This window comes from Talpa europaea (assembly GCF_964194135.1).
Source record: "Talpa europaea genome assembly, chromosome: 4".
NCBI lineage: Eukaryota > Metazoa > Chordata > Mammalia > Eulipotyphla > Talpidae > Talpa > Talpa europaea.
The window spans coordinates 105,544,024-105,560,555 of NC_140070.1; the positions used below are offsets into that span (position 1 = coordinate 105,544,024).

Sequence of the window (16,532 nt, forward strand, 5' to 3'; positions counted from 1 at the left end):
TTACCTTCTTAAAAAAAATTATCTATCTCCTTACAGCAAAGGTTCACTTAGAGCAAGTTTTAGGTTGGGAAGAATCTGTGTATGTGGGATGAACTCTAGGATTCAGTATTTTGAATAAACAATCTCAACAAATTCAGATGCACGAAGTCCACTCTATGCTTTAAGAAATACTGTAATGAAAAATTAAAAAAAAAAAGCAGTTGTAGACTTTAAGAAAAAAACACTGAGTTAAGAGTATAGTTACACAGCAAGCATAATTCAACCTTTTCTTCAGACCTCAAGGTATTTACTATAAAATACTAAACTCATTAGTGATATAATGAAGCCATAAGACCTACATGGGGGTAGTGTGTGGGGGTATGGTCGCATGCGAAATATCCCCACACTGCAGTGTCTGGCTGTTGTATCATTGTTTCTTCACAGCAGGTTCAGCTATCAAGTGTCATGATTATCACAGGATGCCTGTGTCCATTAGTATTTAGATCTTTCAAATTTTCTTTTAATATGCTGTACCCTAGAAAATAGTCAAGCTTGGTTGAATAGCTATAATAAAATTAAGTGGGTCCTCCTATCTGAAAGAACCATGTCACATTACTCAAACATCTCAGCAATTAGTTTTGCTTAAATTTAAATTCCAGCTTTAAAATGGGATCAGGTAACAAATGCCCAAAAATAGATGACTGGATCAAGAAGATGTGGTACATATACACCACAGAATATTACTCAGCATTCAAAAAAGATAAACACATGCAATTTGCAGCAACATGGATGGCGCTGGAAGGGATCATGCTCAGCGAAATAAGCCAGAAAGAAAAAGAAAAATACCGGATGGTCTCACTCATAGCAGGAATCTAGAAAACTTAAATAAGGGACCAGGAAAAAGAATAACTATAAGAAAGAAAATATCAAAATCAACAAACAACTATGAACCAGAGACATTCTATGGGGGGTCGGGGAGGGGAAAGGAGAGATTGGGGTCAAAATAAGGGGGTTGTAATAGTATGGGGAATATAAAATTTAAATTTAAAAAAAAATGTGATCAGGTTAGGGGCCTCCCTGGTGGTGCAAGACCTTAAGTCTCAGCACTACGAGGCTATCGGCAGCCTCTGCAGCACAAGTTCAACCCCTGGCCAGGGAGCTGACCCACATGGCATAGCAGACCTCTCTGTCTCGCCCACTGCTCCCCTCAGCAGTGTAGTTCAGTAGATCTGCCTGTTCTGATCCCCACTCTGTCTCTGGTGAATCCTCTCACCTCCCCACACCCCAGCTCTTGTATGCAAAAATGAAAAAAGTAAATAAATCTTTAAAATGTGATCAGGGGACCTCCCTGGTGGCAGAAGGGGTTAAGATGCAAACCATGAAGCTATTCATAGCCTCTGCAGCACGAGTTCAATCCCCCAGCCAGTCAGGGAGCAACCCACATGGCATAGCAGACGTCTCCTGACTCGCCCGCTGCTCTCCTCAGCAGTGTATTTAAGTCAATCTGCCCGTTCTGTTCCCCACTCTGTCTCTGGTGGATCTTCTCACCATCTGCACCTCTGGCCTGTGCCCCTGTTCTTACGTGTATAAATAAGTAAATCTTTAAAAAAAAAAATGTGATCAGGTTAGTTTGTGACTACCAAATACATGGCGTCCAGAGAAATGAAATGCGATTGTATTTATGCATGTATGTGGACAACCTCACATGGCATGCTTGTATGTGTGCATGCATGTACATACATATGTATGAGAGATTCTATTTCCTTGATGAAAGAAAGGACTCAAAAAATAGCCATAAAAAAAATAAGGAAAACAATAAAACACATGTTGTTTCCAAATTCTCTGCATACATTTTATTTCTGGTTCATTTCATTAAAAGTCTGACTTTTCAAGTTATTAATATTATAAATTAAGTATCGCCTTTCAAAGACTTTATGAAAGTGATAAAAACTTTATCATAAGACTACCAAAAAAAGAAACATTATAGCCAAACTCTTAAGTAGCACCAACACACAAGATTCAAAATACTCATATAGTCTTATACTGATGGAGAAATTCAAGAGTTTTCTCAAGATCATAAAGTTAAAGCCAAAAACTGGGTTTAAGGACAAACAACTGACAACTAGTTACTAAACTAATAGCTGAAACTTTTCAAATTTTCTACTAGATATAAAGACATTACCCATATAATTATATTTCAGTTTGCTCTTTATCAGCTCCTAACATACCTTGGACTAGTTCTCAGAAAACCCTACCAAAATACAGTATTTTAAGTTTTGAGTTATTTCAAATCCATCTCTAAATCAAAATTCCAGTATTCTCTCTGAGCACCATAAAATATTGAAATATACCCAAGAAAATTCTAAATTTTTAAATAAAAAATTAAATTAAAAACCAAAAAAATTCGAAATTTTTCATGTAACTGGTCAATATTCATAAATTAGAATCAGTCTATGAGAGAATTAAACACTTGATTACAATTCTGTGTAGAAAAAAATTTTCCTCTTCCTAGTTTCTTTTGTGTTAAATTTCATTTTGTTTTTTTAAAGATTTTATTTATTTTTATACAAGAACTGGGGTACAGGCCAGATGTGCGGGAGGGTGAGAGGATTTACCAGAGAGAGGGTGGGGAACAGAACAGGCAGACTGAAAAAATACACGGCTGAGGGGAGCAAGGAGAGACAGGAGAAGTCTGCTTTGCCATGTGGGATTCTCACCAGCCGGCGGGGAATGAACCCGCGCTGCAGAGGCTGCGGACAGCTTCATAGTGTGGCGCTCAACAGCCTGCACCACCAGGAAGGCCCCTGTGCTAAATTTCAAATATTCATATGCCAGTGCCTAAGTCTCTAAGGGGTATTTTTAAAAATCCTGTAAAGATATTTTGTTCTTGTCTACATCTGTTGAACTTTTGTTAATGTATTAAATTCCAGTCATTTATCAATTTATAACCTATTTCTCTCTTCACCTACTTGGTTTACATAAAAGAGGAAAACTTTCTAAAATCTGTAAAAACCAGTACTATACTACTTTTGGGTCCAATGGGGAGAGCAGAATGGAATTAAGGTAGTCATCCTGCTATCACTATGCTCTTCAATTTACAAGTAACAATTTTATTCTCAAATACTAATTCTAATCACTAAATTTGAAATGTTGTATAAAACCAAGTAAGTGTGTATTACTAAAAGATATTAATTCAAAACTAGCCCACCCAAAGCTAGTCACCAAATCCCAGTAAAAGCATAACTAATGACTCATCCCAGAAAACATGAACTTGGTTCTTCCTAAGTATCTTTCATTTCTGATTTTAAAAAGTGAGCAACAATTGCTGGGGTGGGGGTTACTATGAGTGGCAGTGGCTAAGGACAGAGTGAAGAAAAAAAGATACAAAATAATATATACATATACTATAGGAAAAATCTATCTCTTGTCTCTAAATTACTGTTTCAAAAATGTTCTTTTTCAATAGAATTTAATTAATAAACATGCCCATTATGTCTCACTAGTGAAACTAAATCTACTCAAATCAAAAGTAAATTGCAGTGTTCCTTTAAAAACTTTAAATGCAAACCCCATTTCCAATATTCACTCACTCAATAAATACAAGTACCCAGTGCATGACATTAGGCTGAGAACTGTAAAAGAACACACACAGCAAATTATTTTATGCAAATATTCTTACCTTCAGCTGAAACCCAGTTTCACTCACAGTCTCCTTCCAGTTACCTTCCTAAAAATTAAGTTAGTTTTAGAAGTCATCATAAAACAAAACAATCCATAAGGAATATTCCTAATCAAATAAGTTAAATACGTATTGTTCTCTTCTTTTTTCAAGGTAGAAGGAGAGAGATGTTAAAAAAAGAGAATTTTTCACTTCAAAATGAAACATATAATCAGATTCCAAAAGAGACCTAAGATTTTACAGGTCTGGGGCTCAAAAAAAACTAAAAACTGGGCCTCCCCAGTGGTGCAGCAGTTGAGCGCTGGGTTGCGAAGCTGCCCGCAGCCTCTGCAGCACCGGTTCGATCCCCGGCTGCTCCCCGGCCACCAGAGGAGGGTCCCACACAGCGAGCAGACCTCTCCTGCCACCCGCTGCTCCCCTCAGCAGTGTACTTCGGTCCTTCTGCCTGCTCTGCTCCCTGCTCTGGCTCTGGTGAATTCTCTCACCCTCCCGCGCTTCTGACTGTACCCAGTGCTTGTATAAATAAATAAATAAATCTTTAAAAAATTAAAAAAAAAACTAAACCTAATGACCGTATCATTTAAGTGACATAAGTGGCAGACAAAAGTACTACTTTTCTTATTTTTAAGTATGAAGATGTTAGACAAAAGAATAATTTTGAAATTCAAAACAAAACAAAAACATGCATATAAATTAACGAAGCTGCTATAAAAGGATCCTTGAGAATAAACACATTCTATAGTTTAAAAGAAACTAAGTCAAGTGAATTTTTAAAAACACTAAATAAGATAAATATACCTGTGTTAAAAACAAATAGAAGATTTTGTCTCTACAAAGGATGGGATGTGAAGCAACTCTTAGGAGAAAGTTTTCTAAACCAATTCGTCGTCTTTCCACAAAATCTGGGTCCATATTGTCAGCAGAGAGTTTATGCCAAACAAATTCTGCCTAGGTAAACAAAATGATCATGAAAAATAGTCTCAATGCTAAATACTCCTAAATGATACTGACATTTCACTTCTTACCCTTTTTTCTGGTAGAGGTGGCACAACAATATGTGGATAGTAAACTAAAAGGTAGTTTCTCAACAACTCAAATTCACTATACCGCCTCCAAAGTGAGTCTGTTAGGACACTCTGACCATCAACATCTTCAACTGACCTGAAAAGAATGAGTAAGATTTCAATTATTTTTAAAATATATAATACATGTACACATACCTTTAAAATTTATAATTCCATTTATAAAATGCTTATGAACCAGGCACAGAATGAAGAACTTTTCATGTATTTTATTTAACTTACCACAACCCTGTGAAGCAGGATTACTGTCCCCATTTTATAGGAGGGTAAGCACCTATAGTGTATGCTCTTCCTAAAATCACAAAGATCTGTGAATAGTAGAGCACTCAAAATCCATTTCATTCCAAAGCCCTTGATCTAATTAATCAATTTGTCATAAATAACCTATTTGAACTCAAAAGAAATAACCATATTAGCCTTCAGCAGTATATTTCAGTAGATCTGCCGGTTCTGCTCCCCACTCTGTCTCTGGTGAATCCTTTCACATCCCGCACCTCTGGCCTGCACCCCAGTTCTTGTATGCATAAATAAATAAATCTTTTTTAAAAATAACCATATTAGGAACATTCTAAACACTCAATGTATAATAATTCAGTTAATATACAATAATTAATTTTGCAATATAGTAAAATCTGGTTTAGCTAGTCTTTCATAATAAAAGTACCGCACTTCTGCCACAATGAAAGAATAACATTCTTTTTTTTTTTTTTAAGATTTATTTATTTGTGCATACAAGAACTGGGGTGTAGGTAAGAGGTGTGGGGTGGTGAGAGGATTCACCAGAGACAGAGTAAGGAGAAGAACAGGCAGATTTACTGAACTACACTGCTGAGGGGAGCAGCGGGCGAGACAGGAAAGGTCTGCTGCACCATGTGGGTTAGCTCCCTGGCTGGGAACGAACTCAGGCCTTAGTGGTGATACTTAACCCCTAGGCCATCCTGGTGAGATAGAATTGCTTACTCCATGATTTACTTGTCTTTTCAACTTTACTCAAAAGCCTTAAGCTTAAATCTAAACAAATGTGTTTCTGTTCATTTTCTCTGTAATTTCCAACTTTTCTAAAATGATTTAGATGTATACCTCCTCTTAGACTTCCTTGTTAACCATTTCCATTTCACAGACCTTTCACAGTCCCTGAGAACCAGGTATCCTTGACCAAAATTGCACAGGGATTATATCCCACACCCAGAACGCCTCCAAAGCATGGGTCTAATAACATTCCAGATTCTGAAAGTAGTCCCCTAACTTTTCCTCTCCCCTGAAAATAAGTACATTATAACATAGCTTTCAAGAGTACCATAGTAAAAGAAATATCTATTTATTTTACCTGTTAAAAAGAAACAAAAAAAATCCCTAAAAAGATAATAACCTGTAAACAATTCTGTTATACAACATCATTTGCATTAAAGCTTTTTCTACTTAAAGCTAAGTGCAAATCTCATCACCTACCTTGTTTCAATGAGGTAAGCGGTATATGTTTCTTGCATATTCATGGCATTTCTTCCAGTTCGCTTTTCTGCTTCTGAAACACTAATTTCTATCTTTTTCAACGAAAAATTATTTTCTGTCATCTGGACAAAAACAAATGGAACAACAACAAAAAAATTTTAAAATGGTATTAAAGAACAGCTATCATAATAAAATTACTGGTACAGACTTCAAATGAGTTTCTTGAGATGGTAGGGGTTTCTAAGTGATAATACCAGGTGTTATATGCCTGCTTTTTATCAGCATACTGTGGCACATTCAACTTTTTCCAGAAGCTTTTTTTTTTTAATTTAAATATTTTATTTTATATAATTCTTACATCTTTTTTCATCTTTGCACAATGTATGCATTTTCATTTTGGTTATATTCCCCATACAATTACAGCCCCCACCCCCCTATTTTGACTCTAGTCCTTCCTTTCCCCGCCCCTCCCTCCCCACCTCACCCCATAGTGTGTCTCTGGTTTATAGTTGCTTGTTGATTTTGATTTTTACTTTATTATCATTAGTCTTTTTCCTGATCTCTTATTTAGGTTTTCTAAATTCCTGCTAAGAGTGAGACCATCCGGTATTTTTCTTTTTCTTTCTGACTTATTTCACTGAGCATGATCCCTTTGAGCTCCATCCATGCAGCTGCAAACTGCATGTGTTTATCTTTTTTGATTGCTGAGTAATATTCCATGGTGTATATGTACATCTTCTTGATCCAGTCATCTATTTTTGGGCATTTGGGTTGCTTCCATAGCTTAGCTATTGTAAGTAGTGCTGCTATAAACATAGGGGTGGAGGTGTCCAGAAGCTTTTTGACAGATATCCATTTAATTATTAAAATGTAGACATTTCATATAAGTGATCAAGAATAAGTCTATATATAAATGCATAAGAACAAAATCTAAAAACATTTATACAAAATGAATGGCCCTCAATACAGAAATCAAATCTCTTTCTCAAATTAAAATAATAAACATAAGCTAAAAGGCAAGGTTTTCAGCAGGCAGTTTAACTAAAAAAAAAAAAATAAAAGGAGTCATCTTATATTCAAATTTAAAAGACTAAATTTTTTGACAGTAATAGTAGGTGACATCCAGGAGACAGCAATAGTATTTAAGAACAGAATCCTTTCTTTTCCTGCTAGACTATCCTCAAGCATGTGTCAAAGGACCAAAAAGAACAAAAAAAGTGGACCTCCCTAGTGAAGCAGGGGTTAAAGATACAGCGTTATCAAGCTATCTGTAGCCACTGCAACATGAGTTTGATCCCAGTCAGGGAGCTAATCCACATGGCCTAGCAGACCTCTCCTGTCTCGCCCGCTGCTCCCCTTAGCAGTGTATTTCAGTAGATCTGCCTGTTCTGCTCCCCATTCTGTCTCTGGTGAATTCTCTCACCATCCCACACCTCTGGCCTGTACCCCAGTTCTTGTATGCATAAATAAATCTTTAAAAAAAAAGTATCTATCATTGGTGTTCTTGGCTGTATGTGTAAAAAGTGCACCACTGAGCAAGAGTCTTTAATATATCCAAACTAGCTACAAATTCAAGCAAAGACAAAGCAAAACTATGTGATAACTGCTGTTTTGATTTCTTTTTCCCTTGCTCACTTTGAAAATTCTGAGGTGGATTTTAATTAAAAACACTACACTACATGGTAATTAGGAGCAGTTTGTGAAGAAAGATATACGTAAAATGATGGATACACCAAAAGGTCAAAGAAAAAGCTATAGTAAAACCCATTGTGGGCCTCCCCGGTTGGCGCAGCGGTTGAGCGCTGGGTTGCGAAGCTGCCCGCGGCCTCTGCGGCGCCGGTTCGATCCCCGGCTGCTCCCCGGCCACCGGAGGAGGGTCCCACATGGCGCGCAGACCTCTCCTGCCGCCCGCTGCTCCCCTCAGCATGTCCCTTGGTCCTTCTGCCTGCTCTGCTCCCCGCTCTGGCTCTGGTGAATTCTCTCACCCTCCCGTGCTTCTGACTGTACCCAGTGCATGTATAAACAAAACAAACAAACAAATAAATAAATAAATAAAACATGCCTCTATTAAAAAAAAAAAAAAAGTTTAAAAAAAAAAAAAACCCATTGTGATAATTTACACCGAAAATTAAACCTAGGTGCTATGAGGACAGAAAAGGTTATATGTGGGTATAAAAGTTAAATCAATAATGAATAAAAATGATACTTAGGAAGCATCCCGCAAAATGCTGAAGGAATACAGAGAAGGTAAAAATGCTAAAGGAAGATAAAAAGGACAGAGAACTAACAACCAACCCAATGGAATGGTATAATTATTTGTAGACAAAAACAGGTATCACTTGGTTATCAAACAACATATGTTTATAAAGTCTAAGTGGTATATTTATGTCCTAAGAGAGAAAATAAAATAGGAAGAAATCATTCAATCAAAAGAAAACTCAAGAAATTACATAAGCACCAAGCACTCAATATCAGAATTATGACGCCATCATTGGTTGAAATATAGATGTTAAAAATATGTAATATGGGCCCAAAGTCAAGCACTAAAATTTACCACCACTTACTCGAGTGAAAATTCCCTGAAGCACATGAAGGATAAAGCAAATAATCTCCCACCCCCAAAGATAATGTATATGAGTCATGAATTTGCCCTGTTGTGCCATCCAATTACATACAAAAAATTCTGACAGCGTGAAAGCTAAAGAATGAAAACAAGGGGCCTCCCCGGTGGCGCAGCGGTTGAGCACTGGGTTGCGAAGCTGCCCGCAGCCTCTGCAGCGCTGGTTCCATCCCTGGCTGCTCCCCGGCCACCGGAGGAGGGTCCCACATGGGGCGCAGACCTCTCCTGCCGCCCACTGCTCCCCTCAGCAGTGTACTTCGGTCCTTCTGCCTGCTCTGCTCCCTGCTCTGGCTCTGGTGAATTCTCTCACCCTCCCGCGCTTCTGACTGTACCCAGTGCTTTTATAAACAAACAAACAAACAAACAAAGAAATAAATCTTTTTTAAAAAAATGAAAACAGGTAAACAACATTAATATCAGTAGTGGTAGATGGTATAAAGTTGCTTATTCTGTCAACATTAAAGCACAGAACAATGCCAATTAACACAACTGATACCTTAATTTTTAAAAGGACATATTCAGCGGATTTAGAAATGAACTGTCTTGATGACTAGAAGACCAGGGACATGTTTTAAAGAGGGATAACAATATTTCATATGTATTCAAAGTGGACTTCTCATAAAGTTGTTGGGAACATTTAATGAGTTAACATATGCAAAAAGTTTTAAGATATGTGTAGAATACAGCAAGAGTATTACCTATTTATTTGTTACTACCTATTTACGTGTTTGTTATTTGTGGGTTTAAATTTTTCTGATTATTAATATACATGCTTAATATATAAAATTCATAAGTACAGTAAAAGATTACGTAAACATAAATCACCTCTATCATACAGTCCAGCACTAACTACTGTTGACCTGTACAGCAGGTTCCCCAACCATTTCATTCAATGGTTGTTCTGTTACTATGTCCCTGCAAAAAAAGTAATCCCAGCCAATTGAACAAAACATTATTTGTTCATATGTAATAGTTTCATATGTTATAATTTCCAGAAACCTATAAAGTTAGTAAGGACTTATTGTATTTAGAATTTTGTTCTATGTATGATGTTGTTGTGTTACTGAAGTAGGTCAGAGATTTAAAGTTTAAAAACTACGCATTGTGGAAATACAAATTGTTGCAACCATTCTGGAAAACAGTATTCCTCAAAATATTAAGAATAGAAATAACATATGATCAGTTATACTATTTCTGGGTATTTATTCAAAGAATATGAAAACACTAATTTGAGGAGATCTCATGCACCCCCATGTTCACTGCAGCATTATTCACAATAGCCAGAAGCCAAACAACGTAAATGCTCAACAGTGGATGTGTAGATAAAGAAGATGTGTTATACATAGTCACGTATCATGTAATGACAAAGATACCTTCCCCAAAAATGAGCAGTTAGGTAATTTTGTGAGTGTGCAATTTTTATAGAATATTAGGTATAGAGTAAATTTTATAGAGTATTAGAGTATTTTATAGCCTACTACACACAAACCTAGGTGGTATAGCCTACTACACACCTATGCTATATGGAAAAGCTACCACTGTCACATAATATGGTTAAGCAAAGAATGACTGAATACACAATGGAACACTACTCAGCTATTTAAAAAAAATCAAATCCTACCATTTACAACAATATGGATGGACCAAGAGTGTGTTATACTAAGTATAATAAATGGAGAAAGACTAATACCATGCTTTTACTCATACAGTAGATAAAATGCAAATGAGCAAACTAACAAAACCAAAACTTTTAGACTATGAAAACAACATAATGGTTACCACAAGGGAAGGGGGACCAGAAGTAGGCGAATGTGGTAAAAGAAGTGAGTTGTACTGTGATGGATACAGACTTTTAGTCCCAAACATAATGCAGTATACACAGATTTGATTTATAGGACTATATACCTAAGGCCTATGTAATGTTATAAACCAATGTTACATAAATTAAAAAAACACTGAATTTACTTTCTTTATGGGATATGTCTACAACAGTCAAACATAACTGGTATTGGGCCTCCCTGGTGGCACAAGGGGTTGAGCACCACCCTATGAAGCAATCCGCACCCTCTGCAGCACGAGTTCAATCCCTAGCTCACCAGAGAGCAACCCACATGGCGCAGCAGACCTCTCCTGTCTCGCCCGCTGCTCCCCTCAGCAGTGTATTTCAGTCGGTCTGCCTGTTCTGTTCCCCACTCTGTCTCTAGTGAATCTTCTCAAACACACCCCTGTATCTCTGGCCTGTACCCCAGCTCTTGTATGCATAAATAAATAAATCTTTAAAAAAAAAAAGTAACTGGTATTATGTCAAAAAGTACTGCGTTAACTTAGGCCTAATAGTGACGTTTACTTCAGATGTAGAACTAAGAAACTAGGTTATAACACAGGATGTTTAGTTGCGCTGTTTATCTATGAAAACATATTTTTCAGCTAACACAGCTATCCAAAAAAATGTAAAGTAAAACATGATGTTAATTTGAAGTTTCATGATTATGAAATTAACTTAGTAGGTTATGACCAATATTTATTTTTTATGAAAAGGAACAGAAAAATATCAAAGCACTGCATGAAGTAATGTTTAAGAACTGTTTCCTGAAACATTTGTATGTGTATGCTGATTATGATGTAAAAAATGCATTTTGTACTATAAGTTACCTCAAAAAAAAATCTGCAAACTGTCCAAAGTAGAAAACATTCTTGAGTATGATTTCATCATTTGTTACCAAACTGATTAATTCTGTAAATATGCCTTTAAATTCCCCTCCCCCCTTTTATGATATTCCCACTTACAAGTGCTTCAAACCTTATTCTAAGCACTGGCCTACTCCTTTCAGTGCTCTGATGCCAATCAGTGCTATGTAGAAATTTTTAAGTACCAGCTGTCTCCACCAGCACTCCCAAATGTGGAAGGCGCTTCCTTCTCCCCCCAAAACCACACATGCACAAAAAACTACATACGAATTCCTGAGGCAATGGTTTGTCTCTGGACAAATACTGTTAACCACTACCTCAATAGATCTTCCAGCCTGAAAAAATATTCCTGGGCCTCCCTGGTGTTCCAAGGGGTTGAGACGCAACCTGTGAGGCTGTCCAAAACCATTGCAGCGTGAGTTCGATCCCCAGCTGGGGACTTCTCCTGGCTCGCCTGCTGCTCCCCTCAGCAGTGTGTTTCGGTCAGTCTGCCTGTTCTGTTCCCTGCTCTGTCTCTACTGGGTCCTCTCACCCTCCACAGCTCTGGCCTGTACCCCAGTTCTTGTATGTATGAATAGATAGATCTTTAAAAAAAATATATTCTTACCTACACTCCCTTGCTAGTACCTATCTTCTAATTATTGCTTTCTTTCAGAATGGATGTTTCTCATTTTTCCATTTTCTAGATTATTTTAAATAAAACTGACAGTATTTTTTTTTTTTTATAGAGGCATGCTTTATTTATTTATTTATTTATTCATTTGTTTGTTTTGTTTATACATGCACTGGGTACAGTCAGAAGCGTGCGAGGGTGAGAGAATTCACCAGAGCCAGAGCAGGGAGCAGAGCAGGCAGAAGGACCGAAGTACACTGCTGAGGGGAGCAGCGGGCGGCAGGAGAGGTCTGCGCGCCATGTGGGACCCTCCTCCGGTGGCCGAGGAGCAGCCGGGGATCGAACTGGCGCTGCAGAGGCTGCTGGCAGCTTCGCAACCCAGCGCTCAACCGCTGCGCCACCGGGGAGGCCCCTAAACTGACAGTATTTTTTTTTAAAGCACTCTTCTTTACAGGGAAAAAGCAAAAAAGAAAAAGAAAGGAGTCTTCTAATTAGACAATGGAGGGAAAGAAATTTGAAGACTTGCAGAAATTAATAATTTCTGCAAGCATAATTTACAGCATAATTTAAAGAATCTTGATTAGTGATGTTTAAAACCAGAAGAGTCTACCAACTCGTATGCAGTTTTTGTTTCTGCTACTACTAGTATAGGGCAAATGGTACCATTACATTCCACCCAAAACTTGCAGTCAAATATAAGACTGGTGAAATAAATGTTTTGCTATCTCTGCACACCACCTGCATAGATATTTTTGTGGTTAAAAAAAAAGCTGCTTGATAAATCAACACATCTTTCATAGCCTTTTTCTTCTTAAAATTATAACCTCATCTTTAAAAAAAATTAAATACAGTATTGGAACAATTTACAAGATTATTTTTAACTTTTTTTTTTTTTTTTTTTTTTTTTTAATGAAACAGCATAACTTAATGAAAAGAGCACTGACTTCAATGCCAGGCAGATCTGGGCTCAAATTCCAAGCATAGACGAGCTTATGACCTTAGCTAAATCACTTCCTTCTGAATCTCTGCTTCCTCATTTTTATCTGTCGTTTGCAGGCAATTCTGAAAATTAAATGAAAAACAGAACCTTACTGTATGCACACACATAAACAACAGATCTAACTTACCTTTTCCCCACACCACATTCCTATCAGTAACAGCAGCAACTTGGCTAAAGTTACTGTACTACTTCTGAACTGGAATGGACTGGAGAGGGGATTGAAACAGGGGAAAGGAGATGACCCTCTAAGGAAAGATTTGACATGGAGGAAGAATACAGTACACAGAGTATATATGAATGTATATGTCAGTTTAAACTCCTGGTGATTCTGAAGTTTTCGCCAAATGGTCTATGTTTCAATGAATTACTACATTAATGGGTTATTTTAGGAAACCCCAGAGTTTGGTCACTAATATAAATGGATTTCATACTATAGTTGTGACTTCATATTAATTATCTAAAGCCTTTCACAAAAAAATTAGCAAACTTTTTATCATGATGATCAAAATTAAACTCATGATGTAAAAGCAAGACTCTTGCCTTTTGAAACAATGTAAAATTGCTTTAACACATATCTACAAGATTGGCAATTATTTCAAGGTAGGGAAAATACTGTTGATAAGGATAGATCATCAGTCACTGCTGATGAGTACAAATGGATATAATCACTGTGGAAAACAATTTGGCATTACCTACTAGGGCTGAAGGCATTATTTCCCTGCAATTCAGCAACTCCACTCCTAAGTTTATACTAGACCTTAGATATTTGCACCAAGAGGTATGTAGGAAGAAGTTCATGGTAGTAATTTCTTAGAAATACAAGAACTGTATAACAACTCCAATATCTATAAGCAAAAGAAACATTAACTGCAGAATATCTATAAAATGGCAAAATTAAAACCATAAAATAAATGAATTAAACCAAATTTTGGGTGAATCCCAAAAACAAAATATTGAGCAAAGAAAGGATAGTAAAAGTATTCCACTTACATTAATTTAAACACCACGTAAAACTAAACAATACATTGCTTAGAGATACATATGGTGGATTATTTAAAAAAAAACAATAAAAGAAGAGCAGTATGAATACAAAATTTAGACTACAGATTATTTATGTAGTGGAGGACCGAGCTATAGCCCAGGAGAACATAGGGGGACTCCAAAGGAACTTATTCTCTGAGAAGCTTCTCTGCATTAACAATACTTCACATTGTTGTTTTTTGTTGTTTTTTTTAAAGATTTAATTGATTATTTATTTATTTATACAAGCACTGGGTACAGTCAGAGGCGTGGGAGGGTGAGAGAATTCACCAGAGCCAGAGTGGGGAACAGAACATGACAAAATACACTGCTGAGGGGAGCAGCGGGCGGCAGGAGAGGTCTGCGTGCCATGTGGGACCCTCACTGGTGACCGGGGGTCGGACTGGCCCTGCAGAGGCTGCGGGCAGCTTGCAGCCCAGCGCTCAACCGCTGCGCCAGAGGGGTGGCCCTGTTTGTTTGTTTTAAAGATTTATTTATTTGTTTGTTTATTTATATAAGCACTGGGCACAGTCAGAAACGCAGGAAGGTGAGAGAATTCACCAGAGCCAGAACAGGGACCAGAACAGGCAGACAGCCGAAATACACTGCTGAGCGGAGCAGCGGGCGCGGCAGGAGAGGTCTATCACGCTATGTGGGACCCTTGCCGGCCAACGGGGATCAAACCGGTGCTGCAGGCTGCGGGCAGCTTCGCAGCCCAGCGCTCAACCGCTGCGCCACCAGGGGAGGCCCTGTTTGTTGGTTTTTTGGTTTTTTTTTAAGATAGAGAACAGAAAGACTAAGTAACACATAGGAACCCAAAGCAAATTAAGCGCCAAATTATGCACTACATAATACACACACTTCTCCCACACTTAATAAGACATCCTGACCCTTTCCCAAATAATTCTAGAATTTAGTCAAAAATTTTAAGAAGAAACTTAAAATTCGCCAAAAAAACTCTCCATGCTACCCAATATCCCTCAACATGCCCCCGAGAAGGCAAAGCCTTCAACTTCTGTGTTGAAGTTTAGAATAGAAAGAATTAAGATTCTTTCTACTTTTACATTCAGTAAACAAACTTGAACTCTTTCTCCATCTATTATTAAGGATGGACAGTTTTATGTTAGCATTAACACATGTTCCAGGGAAAAAATCAGCAAAGTGATTGAGCAAGGCGTACTCCGGGTAGGGTGGGTCTGGTACGGAGCACTCGATTGAATTCTTAAATACTTCAATTTAACCAGTTTTATCCAACTTACATTATACGTCTCGGAACGAAGGCAATTACAAATGTAAAATGACACATCTTCTTTCCTGCATCAAACCTAAATCACTAATTACCAACTGGGTTTTGCAAAGCAGGCAGGTACACGGGACATGCGTGTCTCAGAGGGAAATTATCATTTGTTCATTTCTACCTATTCTTGAAGCACTTTCTCCAATTTCTTGACGGTGATACTTTACTAACCACCCTTATCGCCTCCAACTTTTCCTCGAGTTCTCACCCCCGACCTTCTCACACAGCTGCCCAAGCCCCAGGAAGCCTCAGTGAAAGCGCCTCTGCACAAGCCCTTACCAGACTCCAGAAACGTCGGCGTTTCTCTCCAGGCAAACCTCCGCGATCCCCGTCTCTGAGGGCGGCTTCAGCTCTGGCCTGGCCGTCGGCCCAGACCTCCACGCCGCGCAACCGCACCCACAGACTCCCTCTGCTCCCCTCGTCGCCGTCCTCTCTATCCTACGCCCTCTCCAAGGCGGCTCTCGCCTCCTACCCACGCCCCCCTAATCCCCCCTTCACTGCAACCGGCGCCCCGCGTTTCCACCCGCCAAGCTCTCGCCGCCGGGCCTCCCCACCGAGCCCACGCGCCGCCGCCGGCCCGGCCCAGCCCGGCCCGATAGGCCCCGATACAGGCCCCGCGGCCTCGGCCGACCCTTCTCCTCACCGTGGCGTCCCCCTGGCCCTCTTCCCGGGGCCCCTCCGCTTCCTCGTCGATCCCCGTCTCTAGTGCAGCAGTGGGGTGGCCCAGCGGCTCCGTGGGCGCCGGCTGCAGCTGGCGCTCGGGCTCGGGAGGTGCCTGCTCCATAGCTGCCGTTCGGCGCAGGGGCCCTAGTGCGCCTGCGCCGCCGCGCTCCAACCGCCGCCGGGGCCGCCCCCTCCACTCGGGGCCGCCCCCTCCACTCGGGGCCGCCCCCTCCACTCGGGGCCGCCCCCTCCACTCGGGGCCGCCCCCTCCACTCGGGGCCGCCCCCTCCACTCGGGGCCGCCCCCCCCCGCACTCGGGGCCGCCCCCCTCCACCTCGGGGCCGCCCCCCCCTTCTCGGGGCCGCCCCCCCTTCTCGGGGCCGCCCCCCCCCTCGGGGCCGCCCCCCCACCCGGGGCCGCCCCCCCCCCACCCGGGGCCGCC

At 39.6% G+C, this 16,532-nt stretch overlaps 1 protein-coding gene across 1 annotated transcript in view; it reads right to left on the reverse strand.

The window, feature by feature from the left end:
* SNX4 (sorting nexin 4) overlaps positions 1-16,211 on the reverse strand; it is a gene marked incomplete at both ends in the record, with an annotated part of 42,101 nt that extends 25,890 nt beyond the window's left edge. The window contains 5 exons of the mRNA XM_084231564.1: positions 3,659-3,706; positions 4,457-4,606; positions 4,684-4,819; positions 6,190-6,311; positions 16,071-16,211. Coding sequence (XP_084087690.1) covers positions 3,659-3,706; positions 4,457-4,606; positions 4,684-4,819; positions 6,190-6,311; positions 16,071-16,211 — 597 coding nt within the window. The remainder of the gene's footprint in view (positions 1-3,658; positions 3,707-4,456; positions 4,607-4,683; positions 4,820-6,189; positions 6,312-16,070) is intronic.
* Between the last annotated feature and the right edge of the window lie 321 nt (positions 16,212-16,532).